The sequence below is a fragment of the Ursus arctos genome, chromosome X, assembly GCF_023065955.2.
Source record: "Ursus arctos isolate Adak ecotype North America chromosome X, UrsArc2.0, whole genome shotgun sequence".
In the NCBI taxonomy this organism is placed as follows: Eukaryota; Metazoa; Chordata; class Mammalia; order Carnivora; family Ursidae; genus Ursus; species Ursus arctos.
Window position 1 is genome coordinate 85,862,043 of NC_079873.1, and position 27,437 is coordinate 85,889,479.

The window sequence follows — 27,437 nt, forward strand, 5'->3', positions numbered from 1 at the left end:
CGCACAGGCTGTCCTCTGGGGTCCGTTCCGTAGGGGCAGAGGGTGGGCTGACAGAAGGGTCAGGGGAGTCCTGCTTCGCTTCCTCTTGCTGACCCGGAGCACACCTCTCCCCTCTACCAAGGACAGTGTGTCTCCAAGCACAAGGAACTCTCAACTGTGGGCTCCCAGCAGCTCCTGCCCTGTGACGGTGACAGACTGTTGGCTCTGGGAGCCATCTGGACAACTTCTGCTGAGCTTGGGCTTTGCTTTGGCTTGGAAAGAGGCCTATCTATGGCTCTCTGCTTTCCAGACTTCTCTTCCAAGTAGACATTAACTACCATTCTCCCCCTCCATTTTCCTGAGGCCCAAACTGAGACACAAACAGTGGGAACAGGAATTCATGGAGAGGGCTTTGGGGATCTGTGTATGTGTTGAAGGGGTGGGAGGACACGAGGTTCTGTATGGTCTGGGTGTTCGAGATGTGACTGATTATGAAGAGGCCAGTTTGTCATTGGTCTAGATGGTGTCGAAAGAATTGAGCCACTCCCATTTGGGCCTCATGCCACATTCACTGCATGCAACTGTTGTTTCTCAGTTTCCAAACTAGGCCAGAGGTCAGTTGCAACTTGGGCCAGAGGGGAAGGGCCCTGTCTTGAGAGGAGGGATGGCCGCTTTCCCATGGAGCAAGGGCCAGGGGGCGCTGATGGCACATGAGTGGCCAGAGCTGTCCAGAGAAAATACCACCTCGAACTTGATCCTGGCAAGGTGTTTAAGTGTGCTTGAAGACCCAACTCCTAGTGCCAAAGGTGGCAACCAAGAGAAGATTCTTTTTTTTTTTTTCCTTGAACCGAGTAGGCCTTTAAGCAAGAATTGTCATTCCAGCTGCATTTGAATTTCAGTCCTTCTGTGCTCAGTGCCAATGCGGGAAGGGACAAGGAACTAGGAGAGAAGGATGGTGGGAGATCTGCGATCCCCACTCTCTAGCCAGGATTGGGGGAGCTCCACCTTGTCTGGTCTGTTCCCCTGATGGACTGCGTTCCCATCAATCAGTTTCAGTAGGTGGAATAACGACAACACAAAGCCGTACCCGGTGACCGCAGGCTCCCCTAGAGGGAGATCTCCAGGGACCCTGTCTATGATGGAGTGCCCAAGAGGTCTGGGTCTTGGAAGTCTGGGTCTTGTTTTCCAGCTTTCTTGGTAGTGTCCTTATTGTTGGGGGAAGTCAGGAGGATGTTCTGATTCTCTTCGTGGGTTTGGCCATGTGTCTGTTCTCAGACCATATCTCTAAATAAGTTGATAAACACCTACTGCTCTGTCAGTCTAGTATTGTGCCAAGTTCTGTGAGGTATCAGGAAGTCCCTTTAACACTTCATGTAGCTCACATAAGCCCTTGGAATACAGATTTCAACCATCTTTGGATTTCTGAGTCCTTCCAAATGCCAGAAATCAGCATTTAGAGTGAGTTGGCTGTAGACCGTAAAGTGCACGAGGGCTGAGAGCGTTCAGATTTTGTTCATAATAGTTGATACATAGCAGGTGCTCAAGAAATATTTGTTGATTGATTGAATGAATGAATGAATGAATGGGTCGGTGTCTGGGGGAATCATGAAGGTAGATTCCAGTGTTGATGAGTTCCCATGCAGTGTAATTAGAACAGTCCAGGTCTGGGCTCACATGGTGGGAAGGGAAGGCAGGACATTTCAATAGCAGGAGATCAAAACCTCATGGATTTGAGTCATTTGTAAGTCAAGTTTCAAAGTTAAGGGCTGCCTCTGTCCTGTAAGGGACCTCAGCACACAAGGTAAGGTAGGTCAGAGGCTGAAAACGTGAACTCTGGAGTTAGACTGCCTGCCTTACATCCGGGCTCTGTAACTAACCTTGGGGCAGTCGCTTCATCTCTGTGCTTTCAGTGACCTCTTCTGAGAAGGGGGGATTATAACAACAATCTAATAATAGTTGTTACAAGTATTTGTTAAGGGGCGCCTGGGTGGCACAGCGGTTAAGCGTCTGCCTTCGGCTCAGGGCATGATCCCAGCGTTCTGGGATCGAGCCCCACATCAGGCTCCTCCGCTGGGAGCCTGCTTCTTCCTCTCCCACTCCCCCTGCTGTGTTCCCTCTCTCACTGACTGTCTCTATCTCTGTCAAATAAATAAATAAAAATCTTTAAAAAAAACAAACAAACAAGTATTTGTTAATACATATCAAGTACTTAGGACAGTGCCTGGCAGAGAAGTACTACATACCATTAATTATTAATTACTTCCTGTTCTCATTATCTTTATTGTTGTTTAGAATATTAGTCATATCTCTGTCCCTCTCAGTGCATTTTCCAGGGAACTACCAGTCATTTCTATGAGAAACTATTCTGAGTTTCACACCTACCACTTAGACTTTCGGAGCCTGGCCTACTAGTATTTCTCCAAGGATAGGTTAAAGGCTCCTCCATCCAGATTACCATGTGGAGCTTTATTAAAGTAGAGAATGCTGGGCCTCATCCCAGTAGGTCCAAAGAAGATCCTTCCTCTAAAAATCTGTGATTAAAAGAAAGGATCTGCGTGTTCTCTGTGTGTTAGATTCGCCAGGAGTTGCCGCGAGTCAAAATTTATTATCCTTCAGTGCTGATAGAAAACCCAGGAGCAGGCTTGGAGCCTGGGAGGAGCCAGAGAAACAGAAGAGAGACCAGAACTAGGGAGAGAAGTGAGCAGAGTCTGCTTATGTCAGGAGGTGGTCAAGTACCATCTCTGGTGGCCTCCAGGGGACACGTGACATTCACCTGCCTTTGATTTAGAGATTCACGAACGTCACTTACGCTTGTGGCAAAGGTGACAAGCCTGGTCGGGGGGAGATGTGAGGAGCAGCAGGGCAGGGACGCCTGTCTTACAAATGGCTGCCTGGCCCACTGGCTGCCTTCAAGCACAGGCCCCCAAAGAGTAGAATACTAAACATACTCTCTGCTCAGTTGGTGGTGGGGGTGGGGGCGGTGGACTGGGTGCTGAGTGCCCTTGAGCAGTTTTGAGTGGGCTGAGAACCAAGTGTCAGATGCCTTTGTCCCCTTCTCTGCTCTCATGCTAGTGTGGGGTTGGTCTTATTTCAAGCCATTTTATGCTCAAGTCCTTTGAAGGCGCTAAAGTATTGACAGATGGTACCCCAGGCTACCTGGGCTCATGAGGGACCGGAAGTTAGCGCCTGACCTCTCGTACCTCCCGCTCTACGTGGCTTACTTATTCTGGGTGGAATCTGTAACCCAAGTCAGGGGAGAATGACGCCTTGGTCCTGTCAGTGGTACAGAAGGCCCTCATGGCGCCCCTTGTCACACCACCTAAGCCAAGAAGGCCCAGCCCCGGGAAAGCCATTCTGCCAGCGCGTTTTGGCCTCCGCACACAAGCTGGTTGTCTGTTGACTTGCAGCCGTCCTGGCTCCTCTGCAGGCCTTTGGAACAATCTCTCTCCTTAGCCTGTCCTCCGAGTTCTCCAGAGAGAGCTGCACAGATATTTACTTTCCCTCCCTGAGTAGAAAGTCAAGTAATGTGTTCAGGGCTGGACTTGCAGGTCCCAGAATACCTTCTTGTGTACTCAAAGCTTCTCTCCTTTTTCCACATAAAATTCCAGCTTTAGCTCAGTCTGAAGAAGTAGTAAGTGTGGATTTAGTGACTTCAGGGCCCCCTGGGTCCTCTTCAGTGCCTGGTGCCTGTTTCACGGTAGCTCGGTAGGGTAAGGCCTTCAGGTTTCATAGTAGACACCATTTCTTTTCTGTCAGGGGAACAGCTCGGAGTATAGACAGACAACCGCGGTCAAAATCATGCATTCTGGAGCCAGGTTTCCTGGGTTCCCATCCTGGCGCGGCCATTTAATAAGCCTTGAGACCTGGGGCAAATTATTTGATTGAACCCCCACCCCCTTTTCTTTCTAAACCCACCTGGGGTGCCCACAATTGTGGTAGTCATATTTCTAATCCTTAACTCCTAGCAGACTCCACCATTGGTCCATGCATGGCCTGCTTTAATTTTCTTCACGGATGCCTTTATTTATTTATGCATAACGTGAGAAGCAGTTGCTATGCACCCAACCCAAGAACCAGCCACATTGATAATACAGACGGAAGCTGTCTGTACTCCCCCCATCCTGCTCCCTACCTCCTTACCCACCTTGACGGAACCACTAACCTGAGTTTTGGTTATTATTCCTTTGCTGCTTTTGAAAAGTTTTGTCTTTCTCTCTCAGATGTACATATGAACGTACACACACACACACACACACACATATGTTCCTACATAAGATATTATTTAATTTTAGTTGTTCTTTACCCTTATAAAAATGATACTATGTTGTGTATTCTAGTTGCTTTTTTTTTTTGACCCTCATGAAAATGTTATTATGTTGTATATAGTCTTCTCGGCTTTGTTTTCTTCAGCATTATATTACTAAGATTCATCCCTGTTACTGCATATAACTCTAGTCACATTTTCACTGTGGCATAGCACTCCGTCTTATGAATAGACCACAATGTCCTCCGTTCTTCTTGAGATGGGCATTTGGTCATTCTTAGTACCTTGCTGTTAGAAGAAAACCTCTCTGCGCCTCAATTTCCTCCTCTTAAAACTGGAGAATGGCAGTAGGAGCTCCATCATAAGTGTGTCAGGAAGAAAGAGTTCATAGTCGTGAAGTGCTTTAGTACAGGGCCTGGCTCAGTAGTATATGGTTGGTCAGTGTCCTTATGACGAATACCATAGACGGGGAGGCTTAAACAATAGAAGCTTACTTCCTCACAGTTTGGCGGGCTAGAAGTCGAAGATCAAGGTGTCAGTAATGTTCGTTTCTTCTGAGGGCCTCTCTCTTTGGCTTGTAGATGGCAATGGCGGTCTTCTTCGGCTGTCTTCCCATGGGCTTCGCTCTCCATCTCTGTGTCTTAATTTCCTCTTTCTCGTGAGGACAGCAGGCGTTAGGCTAGACGCCACCGATTGGACCTCATTTTATCTTAATTTCCTCTTGAAAGGCCCTGTCTCCAAAGATGGTCTCATTCTGAGGTACTGGGGAGGGGTTAGGACTTGAACATATGAATTGGTGGGGGGCACAATTCAGCCCATGAGAGTTAGTACGTACACGCCACTATGAGCATCATTATCTTCCTCTTCCGCCTTGTCCTCCTAATTCCTAAGTCCTACTCCCCTCCTAACTAATTCTTGAGTCTGTTAGAGGTAGGAGAAGGACCAAGAGCTAGTGGGTATCATTTTCATCTCGGATAAAGGGAATAGCTAAGGGAGGCCTTGCAGCATACCCAATGGCTGGCTGACCCCAGATTGCCACTTAGTATAAGTTCTGTTCTGGGCTTGCCTGGCCGAGGCAGGCAGCTCTCGGCTATTGTATCTCATACCCCAAAAGGCACTTCCACAAGTAGCTGGGCCACCAGAGCAGACAGCATCTCTCCATGGGTCAAAAATCGTCAAAAATCTTTCGTTCTGACATTAGGGAGCTGGCTGGGGGCAGCTGCCTGACAACCACAACTCTGTTCTGCTCTCCTGAGGGCTTTTAGCACCAAGGAGGGAGTCAGGAACAGCCCTGATAGTGTTTGGACTCCCGAACGAGGGACTGGTCTCCCCCCTACCTGTCGCTCACCACTCCCTCTCTCCACATCAGATCGTGCTCGGAAGGGCCGTGGGCAGCTGTCTTTACTAGGGCTGGAGGGGGGCTCATAAGGGAAGATACAGTGAGAACAAAGATTTGGGGGGGGCGGTCTATAGACCCTCCCCCCACTCCCCTTATGTTACGTGTTATTTTCTTTACATGCTCAGATACTCTGAGAGAGGGGTTTCATAGAAACTAGAAAAATTCACGCTAATCTTCCCTAATAGCACCCTCCTGGTTAAGGATTCCTGCAGTGTAGAGATAAGGAGACTATAACGTGAAAGTTCTCCCCTCCCCCTCCACAGAGGCCATTGCTGCTAACAGTTCGGTACATTCCGCTTTTGACCTTTTCTTTGACTTTTAAAAACTTTTAGCTTCATGCTTAATAAATGAATGGGTTCATTTGTTACAAAGCTTCAGCTATACACGTCTATCAAATCCAAAGTCACAGTCTCCCCTATCCCAACCTCTCCTCCTCAGCCCTGTCCCCTGCCCAGTTTACTCAGTATCTTTCCAGTCCTTTCACTGTGTGTTTTACATTCACCTGAAGGCACAAATACCAGTTTGTCCTTTTTCTTCTACAAAAAGGGTTATGCTTTGTACAATGTAGATTTGCTCATTTTAAAAAAAGATTTATTTATTGATTTGAGAGAGCGCGAGCAAGGGGAGGGGCGGTGGAAGAGGGAGAGAGTCTTAAGCCCACCCTGTGCTGAGTGTGGGGCATGCCATGGGGCTTGATCTCATGACCCTGAAAGCATGACCTGAGTCGAAACCAAGAGTCGTGTGCTCAATGACTGCACCACTCGGGCGCCCCTAGATTTGCTCAGTTTTAACGACAAATGGTTGTACCTCCCTTTTTTGTAAATGGTTGCATAGTTTGTCCTCCAGAGTGTTTTTTGATGACTCTCTCACTAACGGACAGTTGACTGTTTTGTTATTATGTACTTTTTGTTATTACAAATGACGTTGCGTTGCGCGTCTTTACGGATACGGCTCTGTGTGTGAATACAAGTGTCTCTGTTAGTATAAATTCCTTAAAGTGAATCAAAGTGAATGGGTATTTAAAAATTTTGGTAAATATTGACCAGTTGCTTCCCAAAATGAATGCACCTTGTGTTTCCTTCCCATTACTATATCTTAGGATTTCTGCCATACTAAGTTGTACAAATTTACCTCATTTAAATTTATTTAAATTTTTAAAATTTCCCAACTTCTTATTGTTGGAATTTTCATAGCGAAGAGTTGAAATGATAGTATGGTGAACAACGACACATGCCCTCCAGCTAGATTTAACAACTGACATTTTTCCATATCCTGTTTCCAGCACAGTCTCTTCTTTTTCAAAACAGAGTTGCAGACATCCTGACACTTGAGTTCTGAATACTTCAGCCTGCAGCTCCCAAGAACAAAGCTAAAGAAGGGCTCTTGTACCACCACAATACTGTGATCACACTCAAGAAAATTACCCACAATGCTATAATACTGTCTACTCTGTCTGCTAATCAGTTTATATTGAAATTTCCCCAGTCTTTCCGAGAATGCCCTTATTTATTTATTTATTTATTTATTTATGGTAATCAGGATTCAGTCAGGTTTCAAGATTGCTTTTGACTGTTCTATCTCTTCAGTTTTTGTTTATTCTTTAAAATCTACAAACATCCCCTGCCTTCTCTCTGCATAGCATTGAAATTTTGACGAATCCGGGCCAGTCTTTTTACAGATTCTTCCGCGTTCTGTTTTTGCCAGACTTTTCTCATGGCACCTTGGTGTTTTTAATGGCGGCAGGGTATTCTGTTCCATGAGTAGATTGTGGTTTATTTTAGGTTGTGGATATTCCTTTTGTGGCTCCTCTAACAAGTAGTGTATAGTCCCAAGGAGTTTGTGGCACCGGTAGGCCACAGGAAAAGTCTGTGGTCAGTTAATGAAGACAAAGTGTTCCAAAGCCAAACTCGGTTGGCAGGAACATTACCAACAGCCTCAGTTAAGAGTGGGTTGCATCCTTTAGCCTTCCTTTGCCCCGCTAAAGGAGATGGATTATTGTTTTGGTCTGTTGAGGCTGCCGTAACAAAATACCACAGGCTGACTAGCCGCTAGAACAGAGATGTATTTCTCACGGTTCTGGAGGCTGGAAATCTGCGACCGGAGTGCCAGACTGGTTGGCTGAGGGCCCTCTTCCGGACCGCCGGCTTCTTGCCGTGTCCTCACAGGGTGGAAGGGGCTCGGGAGCTCTCCAGGACCTCTTACAGGGGCCTTGATCCCATTCACAGGGGCTCCACCTTCATGACCTAATCACCTCCTAAAGCCCCACATCCTAACACCATCACATCAGGGCATGAACTTGGGGGAGGGGCACACAAACATTCAGACCGTAAGCAGTGATCGTTTTTGAGTCTCTGAGTGCTCTTGGGTTTCTGCAGTCTGGGGCTGAGCTTAGACCAGTGTCCGCCCTTTGTAGCCGCCTGTTCTTACTCTGTACCTCATCATCAGCCATGGACTCTTCTGGAAACACCAAATCTCTTTCCGTGGAGCACGAGCTTCATGGTTGTGAGCTCTCTGGACTTCCTGCACATCCCTCCCTCATACAGTTATTCTCACTTCGGCTCGTCCTTCCCTCCTCATCTCCTGGAGCCCAAGCTAATCCTTCTCTTGTGCTCCGGGTCCCAGCCCATGCCTGCTATAGGACCTGTCACCAGCCAGTGCCTCCGGCCTGTCCTGCTTCTCCAGCTTCTCCCTCTCCACTGGCTCCTTCCCTCACTCCAGTCTGTCCTATTCTTCACAGTTATTTCTCTGTTGATACTAGCCGGGGGTTACGACTTCCATCTCTCTCCACCCACACACTCTCGTTGAGAGGACCACGGACTAGGTGTCTGCAGAGTGGAGTGCGTAGGTGCTCTGGGGGGTGCTTAAAGAAAATACTAGCATTTCTCTGCACCTTCGAGTTTCATCTTACTTTTCCATGCTAGCGTTTTATAATATCCATGTATAGATCGTAACATGCAGTTACACATGTATGTCCTTTGCCTTTCAACTTTCCAGCCTCCTTCAGATATAGCCCCACAATCCCACTGATGTAGGAGTTCCCCTGCCAGGCTAGCACACTGGCCTCACAAACTCAGCACGGGCCTAGCTGCTTTTCTTGTACCCTGTCTCCTTCAGTCTGCTTCCTTGACCATAGGCCCCAACGTCAGGAGAAGCCCCAACGTCCCGCCAGCCACCTAGGCCCTCAGTCCCAGGGTCATCTTTCGCTTCTTTCCTCTTCCTGTCCATTCAGTCCAAGTCCTAGTGCTTCAGCTCCCTTACCTCTCACAGCTGCCCATCCTTGCTTCTCTTGCTGCCTCTGCCTTAACTTTGATTTAGCATTCCTATTACTGGTCCCTAACTGGTCTCCCTGCCTCCATTCGCGTCCCCTGCACACAGCCACCAGCAGGAGCTCCCCACCCCAACTACACATCATACAGGACTCTCCTTCACTTTGTTTTTTAAAAAATTATTGTAAAGATTTATTTATTTGAGAGAGAGAGCGAGTGAGCATGGTGGCGGGGGTAGGGTCAGAGGGAGAGAGAGAATCCCAAGCAAACACCCCCTCCCCCAAGCATGGAGCCTGATGCAGGGCTCGATCTCAGGACCCCGAGATCATGACCTGAGCCGAAATCAAGAGTTGGGCACTCAACCAACTGAGCCCCCCAGGCGTCCCTCTCCCTCACTTTCAAAGAAGCATCAAACCAGAGCCCACGCTTATCTATAGGTTTTTCCATGATCATTTGCTACACTGCCCTCCCCCCTTTATACATTCGCCTCCTCGCCTACACTATGAACTCTTGTAGAGTGGGGACTGTGTCTTCATCATTGCTCTATATCCAGAGCCAGGCACATTCCCTGCCACCTAGTAGTAGTGTCTCAATAAGTGTTTGTTTTTTTTTTTTTTTCTGTTGATTGGATGAGAGTAAGAATAGGACTGTCATGGGTAAGAAGAGGAGAATGGTATTGACATTTCTTTGAGAAATAAGTAAGTCTCCAGGGAGAAACTTTCACCTAGAGATGGGCCCAAAGAGTGAATCACATTGGGAAGCTAAAAGTCATCCCGGTCGTCATCTGATAAATACACTGATGTGTGACTTCGGGCTATGGGGAAGGCTACCCCAAACTCCACCATCTCTTGCTGGAGGCTCTTGCTAATGCAGGATGACAAGGTAAAAAGAGCTCCAGCTTTTCCCCCAGAGAGGCCTGGCATTAAGTCTTATTGGCTGGAGGGGTGCCTGGTTGGCTCAGTCGGTTAAGGGTCTGCCTTCAGCTCAGGTCATGATCCCCGAGTCCTGGGATCGAGCCCCACTTCGGGCTCCCTGCTCTGCGGGGAGTCTGCTTCTCCCTTTCCCTTTGCCCCCCCCCCCCGCTCCTTCTCTCTCTCTTGCTCACTCTCTCCCTCTGTCAAATAAATAAAATCTTTTTAAAAAGTCTGATTGGCTGGAATTGAAATCTTGCCTTTACCACTTAACGGGCTAGATTAATGCTGAAGAGGAGGATGGTGCCAGTTGTTAATGTTTCATACGTATCGTATGCCAGCTCTGGGCCAAGAACCCTACATGCATTACCTCACCCAATTTCACTGCAACTTGATGCGATGGGCATTATTATCATTCCTGTTTTACACATGAGCCAGGTCAAGCTCAGCAAGACTTAACGGATTGGCCCAAAAGTACAGCGTAACCAAATGACGGAGCTAGAATTTCAATCGTAGCAGCCTGACTTTTAGGCTGGACATACTCGTTAGGAAGTCATCAGTATCCAGATGGCATTTAGAGCCAGGGGCCTGCATAAGATAATCTAGTGAGTGAGAGTTGCTGGAAAAGAGAGCTGAGGACTTGGTTCTGGGCCTTCCAATATGAGGGACAGAGGGAAGATCTAAAGGGAGTTGGGAAGGGGAGTCACTGAGGTAGGGGAAGAACAGAGTGTGGTATTCCAGAAGCCTAGTACAGATAGTGTTTTAAGGATAAGAGAATGATTACCTGCATGAAAAGCTGCTGAGGGGTCAAGGAAGATGAGGCCCGAAGGATCTTCCTGACACCCTGGCACGGGGGTGAAGAAGGGGTGGCTATTTAAGGTTTCTAGAAAGAAGTCACATGGGCTAGGGGAAGCGGGGCAAGAGTTTTTGTCTCTTCTGATGAGAGATATTCTAACTTACTTGTTTTCTAATGGGAATGAGCCAGTGGGAAAAAAAGGGACAGTTGCTGATGCAGCGTTCTTGAGTCAGCAAGAAATGATGGAATCTAGCGCACAAATGAGGGGACTAGCCTTGGCCAGCAGCGGGTGGTGGTGGGGGTTCCCGAAGAGCAGCAGAAGGAAAAAGCAGCTGTGGGGACGGGTGCAGAGAGGAGGGAAACATGGAGGTGGGAGCCTATGAATGTTCTTTTCCTGCCACTCCTTCCCCCCAGATGGAATAGGATGCCATATCATCAGCTGGGGGAGGATGGGGGAAGGTTTGAGGAAAGTGGGTTAAGTTGTGAAACAGTGGTCCGGGGGAGAGGAGAGCGAATGGATTTGGGAATGTAGATGGATGATAGGTTAGCATTAAGGGCCAGCCCCCAAGTTGCAGGCATGAATTTAAAGGGTCAACCATACAGCTTCATATTGTTCTCCAGCCACGCTCACCTGACCCAGGGGTAGGGGCATGAAGGCAGAGAGTGGGATTTAACCAGCGATGTGGCCTTGCAAGGCAAGTAGAATGAAGGGGGGGAGAGTGTCCGGAGGGTTGAGATTATGGCAAAGGGACTGATGGGCAAGTGTGGAAGTGAGGACGGCAGGTCAGTGAGGGGCAATAAAAAGGTGGTGGGATCAGTGGACCCAGGTGCTAGTGAAGTTGGAAGACGGATACGAGGCGGGTGAGTTGGCTAGGTAGGAGGTGGCGGTTGGAGAGTGGGGTGCATGACAGGCTAGCGCTAACTATTGAGAACACACGAATTTTGACACGGGAGTGTTGGGAAGAAATGGCAAGGGAGGCAGGAGGCACTGTCTTCAAGGACGAAGGGGAATGCCCGGGGAGAGGGTCTGTAGGTGACCGCGGCAGGAAGAATGGTGGGCGGTGGAGGCCAAGGGCGTGAGATTGAAATCAGGGGAGGAGTGGTGAGGAAGGAAGCAGAGAGAATGGTCGGGGAAGCACAAGCAATGTAGAAGCAGCAGAGGGGAGCAGACAGGACCCCTCCTGGCCCCGTGGCACAAGGCAACATGGGAGGCAAACCACCTAGCACTTGAGAGGGCTGTAGGGATGGCAGTGTCCTCAGAGGGGAAGGGAACCAGGTTTTTGTTAAAGCAAGAAGGTGAAGGGACTGCTCAGAGGACAGTTTGAGGATGCAGGGGATTTCACTAATGAGTAGTCAGTGGGTTCCAGAGGGTAGGCTGCACGAGTTTCTAGAATAGAGGGAAGATGGCAGATGAGGTCAGATTAGGGGGGATTAGAATTCAGGTGTTGGGTGGTGACCTGGGAGTTTGGGGCTTCTTATATTTTTTTAAGATTTTATTTATTTATGTAGAGCATTGCAAGTGCACACGTAAGGTGGGGCGGGCAGAGGGGAAGGGAAGGGAGAGAATCCCAAGCAGACTCCGTACTGAGCATGGAGTCCGACTCGGGGCCCGATCCCACAATTCCGAATCACAGCCTGAGCCGAAACCAAGAATCAGGTGCTTAACTGACTGAGCCACTCAGGTGCCCCAGAGTTTGGGGCTTCTTAAGGGGACTGAGGTGACCAGGGATGGAGGGCACGATGGGATTGCTTGTCTCCATGGCAGAGCACGGTGGTGCAGCTGGCAGGGCTGCGCACTGGGAGAAAGGAGGTCATGCTCTTGCCATGGACTGAGTCTGTGCCCATCATGTTTTAGGCAGTCTGAGCCCAGAGGCCTGCTGGCGTTCATCAGTCTGCTCTTTGGATTAAAAAAAAAAAAGATGTTGACTTGGGTGTGAGAAGAAAGCTAATGACCTGTGTAGTTTAAAACATTTTAAGTGATTTTTGGCTTTCAATTGCGGTGATGTAGGACTTTTGGTCTAAAGCCTCCAGAAGCTTCCAGCTAAAAAGGCACCAGGATAGGTACGTTAGAGTAGCGTTCCAGATGTAAGCTCTGTAGGGCAGGAATGAATCAGCAAAGTGGAACTTCTTCTGGGGAAAGTATGGCTCTTTACAGATCTTGTTTGTGAAATGGGGAAAAGAGGCTGGGGGAGGCTCTGTGAGAAAGTTTTGGGGACTCAGGACGGATCCAGCTCAGTAAAGAAAACCACCTGTTTTCTTCTTCAATTTGGCTAAATGCCCTTTACCCCCATCCTCGCCCTGTCTCTCTCTCTTTCTCTCTCTCTTTTTGTTTATTTATTTATTTTTTTAAAGATTTTATTTATTTATTTGACAGAGATAGAGACAGCCAGCGAGACAGGGAACACAAGCAGGGGGAGCGGGAGAGGAAGAAGCAGGCTCATAGCGGAAGAGCCTGATATGGGGCTCGATCCCATAACGCCGGGATCACGCCCTGAGCCGAAGGCAGGCGCTTAACCGCTGTGCCACCCAGGCGCCCCATCTCTCTCTCTTTTTTTAAAAAGATTTTATTTATTTGAGAGAGAGAGAGTGTGTTTGAGTGGGGGGAGGGGCAAAGGGAGAGGGAGAGAGATTTTCAAGCAGACTCCATGCTGAGTGCAGAGCCTGCCATGGGGCTCGATCCCACCACCCTGAGATCATGACCTGAGCTGAAACCAAGAGTCCGACACTCAAGTGACTGAGCCGCCCAGGCGCCCCACCCTGTCTCTTCTTTGGATGTCATTTCACAGCTCTGTGCCTCAGTTTCCTTATCCGTCACATGGGGATGACCATTGTTCTTGCTTCACAGAGACTTGTAATGATTAAGTGAGATAGCTCACGTTAAGAGTGTGTAACCCAGTGCATGGCATGTGAGTACTTAGTGTTGTTACGAAATGATAAGGGGCCAGTTCTTGCTCCCATTCCGCTCCCTTCTTCCTGCCGCTTGGGTGTTTTTTTCTTACGCTGTCCCCTTCTCTTTCATCTTCTTCCTCCCTTCCTGTCCTGGTTGCCCCCCCATACACACATCCCCCTTTGCCTCTATCCCCTTTCTCCTCTCTGTCTGCTGGGGCTGACGAGTGCCCACACCTCGTTTTACACTCTCCGTGGCATTCTGAGGTGAGGAACCCTTAGAATAGGGGGTGAGGCAGCGCTCTGAGGAAGGAAAATGTTTCTGGGGGGCAACCTCCCGGCCACCCTCAGATTTGCGACCAGGGTGCCTAGAGAGCCTTGGAGGGCTAGTGACAAGAGCCTTGGGAGCCGAGAGGCCTGTGTTGTCGGCCAGGCCTGGCCACAGCATGATGTGGGGCCTGGGCTCACAGGGGCCAGAGCAGGCCGCGAAGGTGAGGAGCATGTGAACAGGGAAGGGCTGGGCCCAGTTCCCATGTGGAGGGTTACCACACACCCTCTGATCACAGCGGTGTCAGGCTTTGTCAGGAGAGGAGGGAGCAGGGGGGTAGTGCAGGGTGCCGGCTGATACTAGCAGCTCTAGAGTCAGACTGCCTGGGGTTGGATCCTGGCTCTGTGACCGCAGGAGCTGGGTATACTTAGTTAACAAACCTCCCTGTGCCTCAGTTTCTCATATCTGGAGAGAGTTGAAACAGCACAGTTGTTACAAGGACTGGGTGAATTGATTGTGAAGAAAGTGCTTACTAGTTCTAGGCACACAAGTACTGTATGCATGTTTGTTATATTAAAAATTTTAAAAAATTGAGACACCTGGGTGGCTCAGCCGGTGAAGCATCTGCCTTCAGCTCAGGTGATGATCCCGGGGTCCTGGGATCGAGTGTCACATTGGGCTCCCTGCTTAGCGGGGAGCCTGCTTCTCTCTCTGCCTGCAGCTCCCCCTGCTTGTGCTCTCTCTCTGATGAATAAATTTTAAAAATCTTAAAAAAGCTCTAAAAATTTTATAAAAATTATGAAATCTTGGAACAGTGTAATTATTTTCATTTTACTGGTGCCAAAACGGGCGGAGAGGTTAGGTGACTTACCGGAATCCACAGGGCTATTAAGGGCATAACGGAATCTAGAAACACAGATTTGACAGACTCCCAAATTGTGGCTCGTAGCCATAGTGCTAAACTGCGTCCCTAGACACGCAGGGGAAAAGTGCGATTTCCAGGAGGCCAGGAAGGCTGGAATGGAGGGAGAAGCAAGCAGACACTGGGAGTCTGGGGGAGGGGCGGTGAACAGCAGCTAGAGTCTGGGAGGCGAGCAGAGGTCCTGCTTGAGGACATGGCTGGCTCTGTGCTGGGGGACAGTCGCCTGGCTCCCCAGGCGTGTTCCAGGGAGAGGTCAAGTCCTTTAGGTAGCCAAAGATTCAGATTACAGCCAGAGGGCTGAACCTTCTTCCTGGGACCATTTCCTCCTTGCCTGTTTTCTGGGTGACCACAGTCAAGCCAGTTAACCCTTTTGTGCCTCGGTTTCTGCATCCATCAAAGAAGGATAGGGATACTTGGCCTGCCTACCTCATGGGATTTTCGAGAGGCATCAGTGGCTGACGGATATGGAAACAGTTGAAAAAGCATGAAGCAGCCCCCAATTCCAGATGGGAGGGTGAGCCCATATCCTCTTACTGTGAGGCTCCGGTGCGGGCCTCTGAGGCCTCCGAAGCTCATGCTGGTGACGGCCGCTATCAGGCCTTTTCCGGCGATACCAGCGTGGTCCATGGAGAACCTCATCTGTTTTTCAGGGATTTTATGTCCCTCTGTGAGCATAACATAGTAGTTGAGCCTCATCTGGGTCCGTGGGAAATTTTCCTTCTGCGTGGACTTTTATTTTCAAGGACCAGAGCCTGTGTTTCTCTGTTCAGGGTCGACAGTCGTCCCAGCCCCCTTTCTGGGCGCTCTGCCATCGTTTGGTTCCAGCCCTTGGCACAAGGCAGGCTTGGGCTGTCATTCGCACACAGTCTTGGTTCTGTGCTTGGCTTGTAGGGAACAGGGAGGCAGCTGACCCTTCCCCTGGGTGTCCTTGTCTCTCTGGGCTTTCCTTTAGGGGTGAGTGTGTGTGTGTGTGTGTGTGTGTGTGGTGTGAGCCGTGGAAGCCTCAGAGGCCAGGCCTCCTGCCAGCTGCTGAAGTTTTTTTTCCTCTAGAATTGAGTTAGCCATCCAGCTGTTTCCATTCCTTGCCCTCTGCCAAACTCTGTGGCGCGGTCCCCGTGCCAGGTGGAAAGCGCACTCTGCTTCCGGAATCTGGGGCTTCCATTTTGAGAGAGGTGGAGAGCAGCAGTGAGTGAGTGAGTTTTGGAGGGAGGGAGAGGGTGGGGCTGCTCTCTTTGGCAAGCCATTGTCAGAATTGGCCCAGCTGCTTGGTCTTCGCCCAAAAGTAGGGCTAACTCTGGACTGACCCCAGATATCCAGCGGGGAAACTCTTTATTCTTGGATCTAGACCAGGCCAGACCGAGCAACTACTTTTTTTTTTTAAATCCAGAAAATGGGAATAAGCAATCCTACTCCACATGTTCTTCATGTCAGCTGAGAAATAAGCTTTTTAAACCATCCGTCGCCTCCTCACCAGGAGCCAGAAGGGACATCAGGTTGTGGCTCAAGTAGATCCCGCAGAATACTAGGATTATGTAATCAAAAAGGCACTGGCTCACTAAGTTTGAGAGACACTAGATACGCCACTGTGAGCAGGTCTTGTAGATGCAGAGACCACCCAGATCCTCACTGTACCATCAGGATACATGGTGATTCTCCAGGGCATGTAGTCAACGCGACATTTCTTCCATTGTAACCAGCTGTCTTCGTGGAACATTCTTCCAGCACCATCCCTGCCAAATATGCTTTGGAAGATGCCAGCCTAGGTTCTAAGTGTCTATCCCTTCCATTCCTTTTTTCCCTCATTGTAAAGGGAGGTGAGCCCCTGAAACACATGGGGGAGGCTTATGATGTGGGTCCCAAAGAGTAAGGATGTTCCACTTCAGAAGTTATTGACATGAATGCTTCCTGCTCTGAAACACCTCTCCCCCTCCTGTCCCTACAGCTCCCGTTCGAACTGGAGATTTACTACATTCAGCATGTTATGCTCTACGTGGTCCCCATCTACCTGCTTTGGAAAGGAGGTAAGGCCAGCGAACCACACCTTTGTGCCCCTGCCACACCTCGCCGCTCCCTTCTGTTTGGTGGAATTGCAGTGTGTTGGGTGCTGACCAGGATCTTGGGCTGCTGCCTGGCTGGGTGTCTGCAGGATGCCTTATGCCACATACCACGGGGTGGGGAGATGGGCACGGATAAGGCCTACGAAGACTCTGGGGGGCTTTTCAGAACGATCCTTTGTGGGTGAGCACGGTGCTGCTAACTGTGTGTCTTAGGGCCTAGGCTTTGGGTTTGTTGTCTGTGGTGGCATTGGGTTTGCATGGAGCCCCCCCAACAGACACATTCTGTCACTTGCTCACGCTATGCCTTCCCCCTGCCTCAGTGTGCAGCATAGGGTAGAAGGAGAGATGGGAGCCCCCAGCCCTCTCAAGAGAGGGACCTTGTGCTCTTCCTCATTATATCCATCCAGAAGCAAAGAAGACATTGAGAGGGGCAAGAAGTTCAGGGACTGTGGGGTCATAGGATAGAAGGAAGAAACAGGTAAGACAACAGCGGTCACCTTGTAAAATAAACCATCGACGACCTTGGTTTCATCATGAGGGAGAGACCACCAACTTGGTAGAGACAGCCCAGGAAGGAAGCTGACTGAACTCTTTGTGACCTCACAGTGACCCTTAAAGTATCCCCTCCCTCCTCTATTATGTGGTAGATGAAAGGGGAGTTCCCATCTCTTCTAGAAGAGTTCTGGGAGGCCTCCCTCTCAGGGCTCTAACCTTCCCGAAGGGCCTGTTCCTGGAAGGCATCCCCTTCTAGTCTCAGCTACTAGCCTCTCTATATTGGGTGCTGGCTCTTTTCAGGGACACCAGCCCCCCTCCACCTCAATTCAAGCAGGGAGGGCTTCATTTCTACACATTAAAAATGACATGAGGCCACATGGGCCCTTGAAGCCACCGGAAGGTGGTTTGGAAGTTGTGCTTCCTCTAACTCAGGAATCCTGGCAAATCTCAAGACCTTCTGGCCTAAGCCAGCCTCAAGGACCAGTCAACCTCGAGACACACTGGAGGATGGGCACAGTGGGCTCTCCATGGAGTCTCCTGCCAGTGGAGAGATTGGCCCCCTGTGCCCTGGTTTCTGTCAGCGTTCTTAGGAGTCCTCTCAGGATTCTTTGAGGCTGTTTTTACCCTGTGCAGCCACTTGGGGTCTCCCCAAGTCAGAGAGCACTTCCTCTTAATTTGCTCTCAATTTACTATTCCCCCCTGTAAGCTTTAAGGAAAGTCTCAATATCCAGGAGCTGTGGGCCATTTTTCAGGTCTGTCTCCTGTGGCACAGGAAACAGCTTCCTAGTAGTATTCAAGTCTGAGGGATACACTCATTCTGAACAGAACCAGGCGGGCAGCTGTCTCAGAGCTCCAGAACCGCCCCCTCCTCACTTTCTGAGGCATGTGAGGCAAGTTCTGGCCAAAGGTGTGTGGCTCTTAGTTAAACCTATCTGTGCTCTGAGGTGCCCATAAAAATCTGTTAGGTAGCTGAGCTGGACTGTTCTGACATGGGAAATACCAGGTAGCCATCCCCACTGCCCCCCCCCCAACATACACAAAACCCCACAATCTGGGAAGCTGCAGCTTCTAGAAGTGATAGATGCCACTGGGGCGTTCTGTTGGATCCATTGCTGCACCGGGGGAGAGGGGGACCGAGCAGAGGAAGGAGGGATTCCAAGGCTTCTTTCAAATTTATTTCTCACTGTTAGTGATTCTTTCCTCTCTCCTCTGCTGCCTCTGTAAAAGCTCTAACAGTAATTATAACCACAGTAAATACCAACTTTTTCTTGAGTGTTTCCCATGTGCGAGATACTTTGCGAGGCCCGTTTTGTGCATTTTCTCATCACGACCAACCCTGGTGGAAAATGCCCCTTGTACAGAGGAGAAAGCCAGGGCTCAGAAACGCTAGGTACCTCGCTCCCAGACTTAAGTAGCGGAGCCAGGATTCAAAGCCTGGCCTAGATTCCGTCTCAGACCAGTGCTTTTCCCGCACACACCTTGTCCTAAGAGGCAGGTCTCCTAACCACATACGGTTGGGAGTCTCCCCTCCAGCCAGCCGCCCTCCCCGCGTGTTTGTCGAACACCTGCTACATGCCCAGCATTTGCACTCGGGAATCAGAGATTCCCCGCCACAGGAAGTCCCTGTCTAGGGGGAAAGAGAGCGTTGTACTTGTAATACAGTGGGGTAAGTGGACAGAGGGCACTGGCTGAACATAATCTCATTTATTTGTCACCATTTCTGGGCTCTTGCAAAGCCTCCGCTTCGTCTCTGGCTCTTTGCTGTCATCTGCTGTTCGCTTGGGGGAAATTATGCACACTTAGAGAAAAGGCTAGATTTCCTGAGGCTGGTTTCACGTTTGGTCTCCAGCCTTGGACCTGGGCCTTGCAGAGGGTGAATCGATCTGCAGTGAGTGGGGGTGTGTGTGTGTGTGATGATTCCCTGTAAACCAAAACAGCTGAGGGGTTGGGGGATTCTCTTTCCTAGAAGTCTTGTAATTTTCCAGAAATAACTGACTTCGGAGTATCTTCTTCCCAAGGCAAGACAGCTCTCCTGTAGATACCTCCCACGGCCAGGAGCCCTGTTTTCCTGCAAGGCAAGGTCCCGCTGCTTTCTGTGGCTTGGAGGTGGCTGGGTGGTGCTCGGCGGGATCCCATCCCTCCGTTTTTGCGGTCCTTTGGCACCGCTGTAGGAAACAGGCCATCCCATTTCCCCCCACTGTTCTTTTCTTCCTCCTGCCTTTTAATTTCTGTTTCCTCTCCTCCTAGCTCCTTGCCTTTGGCTCTCTGGAACTACAGTTGATCCTTGAACAATGTGCAGGTTAAGGATGTGCCCCCCCCCACCCCGCACAGCCTAATACCTGTGCAAAACTTTTGACTCCCCCCAAACTTAAATCCTAATAGCCTCCTCTTGACCAGCAGCCTCACCGGGAAGAGAAACAGTTGATTAGCACCTAGTTTGTATGCTATATGTAGTATGTACTGTCTAAAAGAAGCTGGACAAAAGAAAATGTTCTGAAGAAAATCATAAGGAAGAGAAACACATTTATGGTACTCTTCTGTATTTGTCAGAAAAAAATTCGCATTGAAGTGGACCACCCACGCAGTTCAACTCTGTATTGTTCAAGGGTCAACCATATATTTTTTAGAACCCCATCCCAACCGACATAACCAGCTTTTCATAGAACACCAAGTCCTATCTCTTGCCTGAAGCTCCCTCTGAGGGACACTGCTCTCCCTGCTCAGCCCCCTAGGCTGTCGGGGCCCCAACTGTCTGTTCAGACCAACATTTCATCTCTCCCTTTGATGAAAATGCTTTCTCCTTTACCATTTCCTCCACCTTTTCTTTTCATCACTACTACCACTCTCGGCCACCTCCCCCATATTCCTAGATGCTTTGGGCCCCGGCACTCAGTCTTTTCTTTCTTTTTTTTCTTCTTCTTCTTTTTTTTTGGCACTCAGTCTTTTCTATTACAACCTGTCCAGCATCCATGGAGGTTTCCAGTGAAGACCACTCGTCCCACTCTAGCTTCTCGGAGTTTGGGCTTCTCCACTGCAGTGACTTCTGTGTCCTCTTATCTTCAGCCAACTGACCTTGCCCCCCGCCAGAACTCCTCTATCTGAGATCCATAGCCCCTATATCCCTTTCTGTGACCCGAATCTCTACTCTTTCCAGCCTCCTCTCCTTCCCAGTCGGCTTGTCCCACTATTCCTTTCACCAGCTCCTAAAAGTGCCTCACCCCCTTGTCCTTCCACGGGATCAGCTTCCAGTCCCAGTGCCCAGTCTTGGCCTACTGGGGGAAATCTCCCAAGTCATTCAGATTTGGGCCCACTGAAATTTCATGGTCTGTTATAATTATGCTCTCAACACCGTCGCTCTCATGTTCTGTCTTTGGTCAGCTCTTCTGCACATTGCCCTGAGAAGTCATGCGCTGAACCTTTACCAGCCTTCTCAAACTTCCTGTCCTTAGGGTGCCTGGGTGGCTCAGTGAAGCATCTGCCTTCAGCTTGGGTCATGATCCCAGGGTCCTGGGATCCAGCCCTACCTGGGGCTCCCTGCTCAGTGGGGAGTCTGCTTCTCCCTCTCCCTCTGCCTCTCCCCCAGCTTTGTGCTCTCTCTCTCACAAATAAATAAAATCTTAAAAAAAAAGAAGATATTTTAAAAAAATCTCCCCATCCTCCCCACTGTTAGTAGATGTCCCCCCAACCAAGGACTGAGAGAACAGAGATTTCCAGCCAGGAATTCCCTCCATTCTTTTCCTCGGCTCTAAAAGCTGCTTCACCCACTCCCATCCTTACACTCCACCCTGTCACCTTGGAGGAAGTGCTTTTGTGGTTTTCTCACCTCCCTTTCCATCCTCTGGAACTTTGTGCCATTCTGTACTCACTCATTTACCTGGATTTTCAACTCTTTTTGTCACTCCTGGCTTTTCAGCCAAGAAGGATGCTGAAGTCTTCCCATTCGAAAAAAAAAATAGGTTTCTCTCCGCCCTACACTATCTCTTTTCATCTTCCCTTCACAGCTAAGCATCTTCAAAGATTATTAGCCAAACAAGATTTCCTAAACTTCAGTTCTTTGGGTCTGACAATTTGTGCCTTATCCATAGAGCCATCTGCATTATTATGTATATATGTCCTTAAATCTACTGATTTTTCTTTTTCCTCAAATGTATTTGTTTGTGGGGCGCCTGGGTGGCTCAGTGGGTTAAGTGTCTGCCTTTGGCTCAGGTCAAGATCTCAGGGTCCTGGGATCGAGTTCCGTGCCAGGCTCCCAACTCAGTGGGGAGTCTGCTTCTCCCTCTCTCTCTGACCCCCACCCCCCCGCTCTCTGTCAAATAAAAATCTTAAAATAAGGGACGCCTGGGTGCCTCAGTGGGTTCAGTGTCTGCCTTGGCTCAGGTCATGATCTCAGGGTTCGGGGATGGAATTCTGCATCGGGCTCCTTGCTCACTGGGGAACCTGCTTCTCCCTCTGCCTCTGCTGCTCCCCCTGCTTGTGCTCTCTCTCTCTTTCTCTCTCTGACAAATAAATAAATGAAATCTTTAAAAAAATCTTAAATATGAATATATACAATATATGTATATGTATATATATATTGTTTTTAAAAAATATGTTTGTACTCAGTGAAATCCTTGATTCAGTGCACCGTTGATGTATTTTTAATATACTTTAAATACATAGCTATTAAAAATGAAATAGTTAACCTGTTTACCACCTGAAATCACCCCGGGAACAGAACATAACTGTGGGTGGCACTTGCCTGCATTCGATGACCCCATCTACTCAGTTACCTCCCATCCCTCAGAACATTGCCATGGGATAGCTGCCCACGCTGCCCACCTCTTCACAGAAACAACACTGCTGACGGTTACTAACAACGTCTCCCTGACCAAATCTGATGGCTCCCTCGCAGACTATCCTGCTGGAGCTCTCTGCTATGATGGACATCGTGGATCACTCCTCCTTGAGGGCTTCCAAAGTCTCTCCCACTCCTGGCTCTCCTGCCTCACTGACCATGCCTCCCCACGCCTCCGTCAGGAGTTCTTTTCCTCTGTCCCCCTGACGTGTTCATTTCCCCAGAGTTCTGTTCTGGGTTTGCCTCTTGCTGTGCTGCTCCCCGAGTGGTCACGTGCTCACACAGGTTCACCGCCAGTCCCAACCGTCATGGCGGCCGCATTGCTGCCGGCAGCCCAGACTTCGGAGATTTGTTTCCTGTAGTTTACTCAGCATCTCCAGCTGAAGTCCTGAGCACACCTCACACTCAGCCTGTCTGTGCTGCACTCATTATCTCCTCCATCAGCCCTGCTGCTCTCCCTGTGGTCCTTGACCAATGGCATTACCCCGTCACCCCAGCTAGAACCTGAGACTCATCCCCCTACCCCTGTATCTATTTTATCCGTTCATCTGACACATACGTTTTACTCTTTTCCAGCTGCTATAACAAAATACCACCAACTGGGTAGGTTAAACAATGTAAATTTCCTAGTCTCAGCTCCAGAGGCTGGGAAGTCCGCGACCAAGTCGCCAGCATGGTTGCCTTCTTGTGAGGACCCTTTTCCTGGTTCCCAGCCGGCCCATTCTTGCTGCATCCTCACATGGTGGTCGGGACAAGGGAGCTCTCTGGGGCCCCTTTTGTAAGGGCACTAATCCCATTTGTGGGGGTGCCACCCTCTGACCTAAGCACCTCCTGAAGGCCCCACCCCCTAATACCATCCATCTTTGGTGGTTAGGATGTCACCGGATGAATTTAGAGGGACATTCAAACCATAGCAATATATTTAAGCACACCTTCTTTCTGCCGGGCTCTACGCTGGCCACTGGGATGCCCTGATCAGTGAAACCGGATACCACCCCTTCCCTCATAGAGTTTATAATGTAGTGGGAGGAGACAGGTATGAATCAAATAATCACACAAATAAATACATAGTTATAACTGAGGTAAGTACTCTGAAGGAAAGGAACATGCTTTAATGAGAGCTAAGAATAAAACTAACACCTACTTTGGAGGTTTATGGGAAAGTTCCCTGAAGAAATGACATTTCAGCTGAGGTCTGAAGGATACATAGGGGGTTCAGTAGGCAAGAGTAGGATTGGGGGGATGCACCCTTATAACCTCAAAAATCACACTTACGACAGCACTGTGGCAGGAGGGAGAGCCAGGGGGAGGATGGATGACACTGCCTGAGGGGCAGGCAGGGGTCAGATATGGAAGGCTTTGTCAGCCATGGTCAGGGATTTGGCCTTTATTCTAAGAACTGTAGAGAGCGAGTAAAAGTTTTAAGAAGGGGTACAACACCAGCTTCCTTTCCTGTTGATTTTTCACCTATGTTAATCCTTTATAGAGTTCAAACTCTGAAACACAGAAAACTATTCTGTAACAGGTCACTTCCCACCCTTTCCACCATCCCTGCGGTGCCCCCTACAACTCCATAGGTAACCGCCATTTTGGTTTTTTTGCATCTTGCATCTTGTCCCAGAGTTTCTTCTTGCATATATAAGTGAATTCAGAAAATATTTTATTTCCTTCCTCTGTAAGACACGCATCCCAAAATAGCATATTGCACAACTGTTTTGTTGTCGCTGCTGTTTTGCTTAGGCAGTATTTCTTTAGACAGCTCTCCCTGTAAGGCCATAGGAAGCTTCCTCATTCTTTTGTATAGCAGCCCATGAATTCCACTGGGTGGATGCTAAGCTGCAACCTAATAGAAATGGCAACACTTCCTAGAGCACTAGGAGGTGCCAGGCTTTGCCTCAAGCTCTTCACACACATGAACTCATTTCATCCCCACCACAGTCCTCTTAGGCAGGGTTGCTGTTACGTCCCTTTTACAGATGAGGAAACTGAGGCTCTGCTAGTAAGGGGAAGACCCTGGATTTGAACCCACTGGTATGGCTCTGGGGTTCCTGGTGTTAAACATAACACAAGGCTATGACAGTCCACCATACTTTATTTATTCTGTCTCCTGTTGGTAGACATTTAGGTTGTTCCGAATCCTTGGCTAATATCAATAACGCTGTGCTGCACGACCTCGTACCCACGCTGATTTGCATGTGGGTGAGTGTATCTAATATGATAAATCCCCCTAAGTGGAATTGCTGAATCAAAAGAGTATGTGTGTTCATAATTTTGATGGGTGTTTCCAAATTCATGAAAGTCATACCAATTTAAACGCCCACCGGCAGTGGGTAAGAGTGCCTGTTTCCACAGACCCTCCCCGAAAGAGTGAGTTCCCAGCGTTTTTCAATTTTTGCCCATCTGATGGGTAAAAATAATGGTGTAGCAATTCAGATTTAATTTGAATTTCTCTTACTTTGGGCGAAGGGGGGCATCTTTTTACATGTTCGAATTGGTATTTGATTTCCTCTTCCTTGAACTCTGTGTTCCTCTCATGTGCTCATTTTTCTCTTGTGTTGTTGGCCTTTTTAACAAAATTAAATCTTAGAAGGGGCGCCTGGGTGGTTCAGTTGGTTAAGCATCTGCCTTCAGCTTGGGCTGTGATCTCAGGATCCTGGGATCGAGCCCCATGTTGGGCTCCCTGCTCAGCGGGGGAGCCTGCTTCTCCCTCTCCCTCTCCCTCTGTCCCTCCCCCTGCTTGTGCTCTCTCTCTCTCTCAAATAAATAAAATCTTTAAGAAATTGAACCTTAAGTGCTCTTTATATATAATATATATTTTTATTTCTGTATATTTATATGGATTTGTGTATATTTCTGTGTATTTGTATATAAATATTAGGAGTTAACCCTTTGTGATCTGAGCTGTGGATATTTTTCCCAGTTTTCTCATTCGTCTTTTAACTTTGCCTATGATTTCTTTAGGTAAGATGTTTACATTTCTGTGTAATTTATCTGGCTCTTACCATATAGCTTCTGAATTTTGAGTCGTGGTTAGGAAGTCCTTCTCCACTCTGTGGCTCCAAAAAGTATATCCTGTATTTTCTCCTCCTGTGTTACTGGTTCCATTTTTCTTGTAAAGCTTTAAATCTTTCATCCACTTGGAATTTATCGCAGTAAACAATGTGAGATAAGGATCCAACTTTATTTCCAGATGGTTTCTCATTTGTCCCAAGACTGTTGAGCAGACCATCCACTACGATCAGGTGTGCTTGTGGGAAGGATCATTCTGGCTGCTGCACAGAGAGATCGCCATGTTCTCCTGCTTTGACCTCCCCAATTTTTCTCAAGTCCATCCCTCTTCCTATCTTGGCCTGGGCCTTGCTCCTCTGTCACCACAACCATGACAGCTGACTCTGTGTGGTCGCCCTACCTCCAGCCTCCGCATCTCCCCCCAGCAACCTGTCCCTGTAGCTTCCAAAGCTGTGCCGAAAGCCCAAATAGGATCACAGCAGTTCCCTATCTGGAAACTTCCAGTGGCTTCTCCTTGTCCCTGCAGCACAGTGCATTTTGTAGGGGACACAAAAGGCCCAGCGTGACCCGGCCCTACCCCTTTTCCCCAGCCTCTTCTCTTTATGCTCCTTCCATCCTTGTACCCCACACTCCGGGGATACCAAAATCCTTAGGGTCTCCTATATTTCCCGTGCAACTTCCATGCCTCCGCACCCTGAAAATGGCCAGACTTCTACCAGGAATGCCCTTCGCCAGCTTGGTGGCCTGGAATGCGTTCTGTCTTCAAAACTCAACCTCGGTGGCAGTTAGCTTCTCCAGGCAGCCGCCTGGAACTGTTCTGCGACTGTCCCTCTCACACAGTACTGCAAGTGTCTGCCTGAGGACAGGAAGCGTTCTTTTGTTCTTGGTGTTTCGGAGCTGAATGAATGAAGCCACACGTGGCACATTTTACATATCTTACAACCTGACGTTTATTGTGTGCTTTCCACCAACTGGGCACTGAGTGTTTTACTTGCCTGGTCTTGATCCCATTTAATCCTCGTAAGTCCATGCGACTTAGGGGTCCCATGACCTTGGATGAGAAAAAAAAAAAATCACGTCTTCCTTTGCATTAACTCCAACTGATGTCCAGCGTTTCCTTCAGTGCCCAATCGTAGACAGCTGTCCACAGTTGCTTTAGCAGGACTTGGGATGTTGTTGTCAATGTAAATTGTTCTCCAATTAGAGCTGCTGTAGGGATTTCACAAAACCCTTTGCACTTCATCATTACCTGAACATTTCAAAGACTTAATTTTTTTAACGTATTTTGATAACTATTTCAGTATTACTGTTTTCTCTTCTAATCCTGTGTCTTTTATTTTGTCTACTTAAAGACTTTATCCCACAAGGTGCCTGGGTGGCTCAGTTGGTTAAGTGTCTGCCTTCAGCTCAGGTCATGATCCCAGGGTCCTGGGATCGAGCCCCTCACTGGGCTCCTTGCTCAGCGGGGAGTCTGCTTCTCCCTCTGCCTCTGCTGCTCCCCTGCTTGTGCTCTCTCTCTCTGTCAAATAAATAGATAAAATCGTTAAACAACCAACCAAACAAACACTTTATCCTGGGGAGGGGGGCAAACCGCCCAAGGGGTCCACGGCACCACAAAGGTTGGGAGCCTGTGCACTAGACTTTCACCTGGCACTGGAAACCAGGCGGGCGAGCTTCACCACCACACAGCGCTGCTTCTGCATGTCGTTGCTGAGTTCAGACGGATTGTGGGTTCGAATCCTGAGTCTGGCACTTAGGCTGGTGCCTTAAACCTCTCTGCATCTGTTTTCCCATTTGTAGAAGGAGGACAGGAATAGTACCTATCTCACAGGGTGCCGTGAGGGTTCAGTGAGCTCGTATATGTAAATATGTAGAACGATGCCTGGCATCTGGTGTTACATACTTTTATTATTAACCACCGTAACACTGCCTCTTGTTAATTACACATCTGTCTTCCAACTAGACTGTGGGCTGTTGAGGTCAGGATTGTTTTTGCTCAATTCTGAAGTGACAGAGCCTCGCACCTATGAAGTGCATGTTTATCAGCAGGTTTAACATTGCTGGCATCCCTTAGATGCCTGTTTGTCCTTTGGGCTGCATGACGCCCCTGTCGCCTGGTTCTCCTCCTCTGGCGGGTGGTCTTTGGGTTTCCTTGCTCTGCCTGCCCCAGAGATTCTGGTGTTCTCCACCCCTAGATCTCAGTGCATGCTCGAGAAACACCACAGGTCCTTCAAAGGAAACATGTCTACAGTCAGACTACTCAGTTCCATACCCCTTCTTCCCACCTGCACTTTTTCCTCCTCTTCTCTTTCCTGTATTACTGGCTCCACCATCCACCCAGGGCCAAAGCC

General features: G+C 48.9%; 1 protein-coding gene across 9 annotated transcripts in view; it reads left to right on the plus strand.

The window, feature by feature from the left end:
* Positions 1 to 27,437, plus strand: part of TMEM164 (transmembrane protein 164) — a 178,767-nt gene that overhangs the window by 108,400 nt on the left and 42,930 nt on the right. For all 9 annotated transcript variants that reach the window (XM_026478836.4, XM_026478831.4, XM_026478822.4 and 6 more), the window contains one exon: positions 16,634 to 16,712. In XM_026478836.4, coding sequence (XP_026334621.1) covers positions 16,634 to 16,712 — 79 coding nt within the window. The remainder of the gene's footprint in view (positions 1 to 16,633; positions 16,713 to 27,437) is intronic.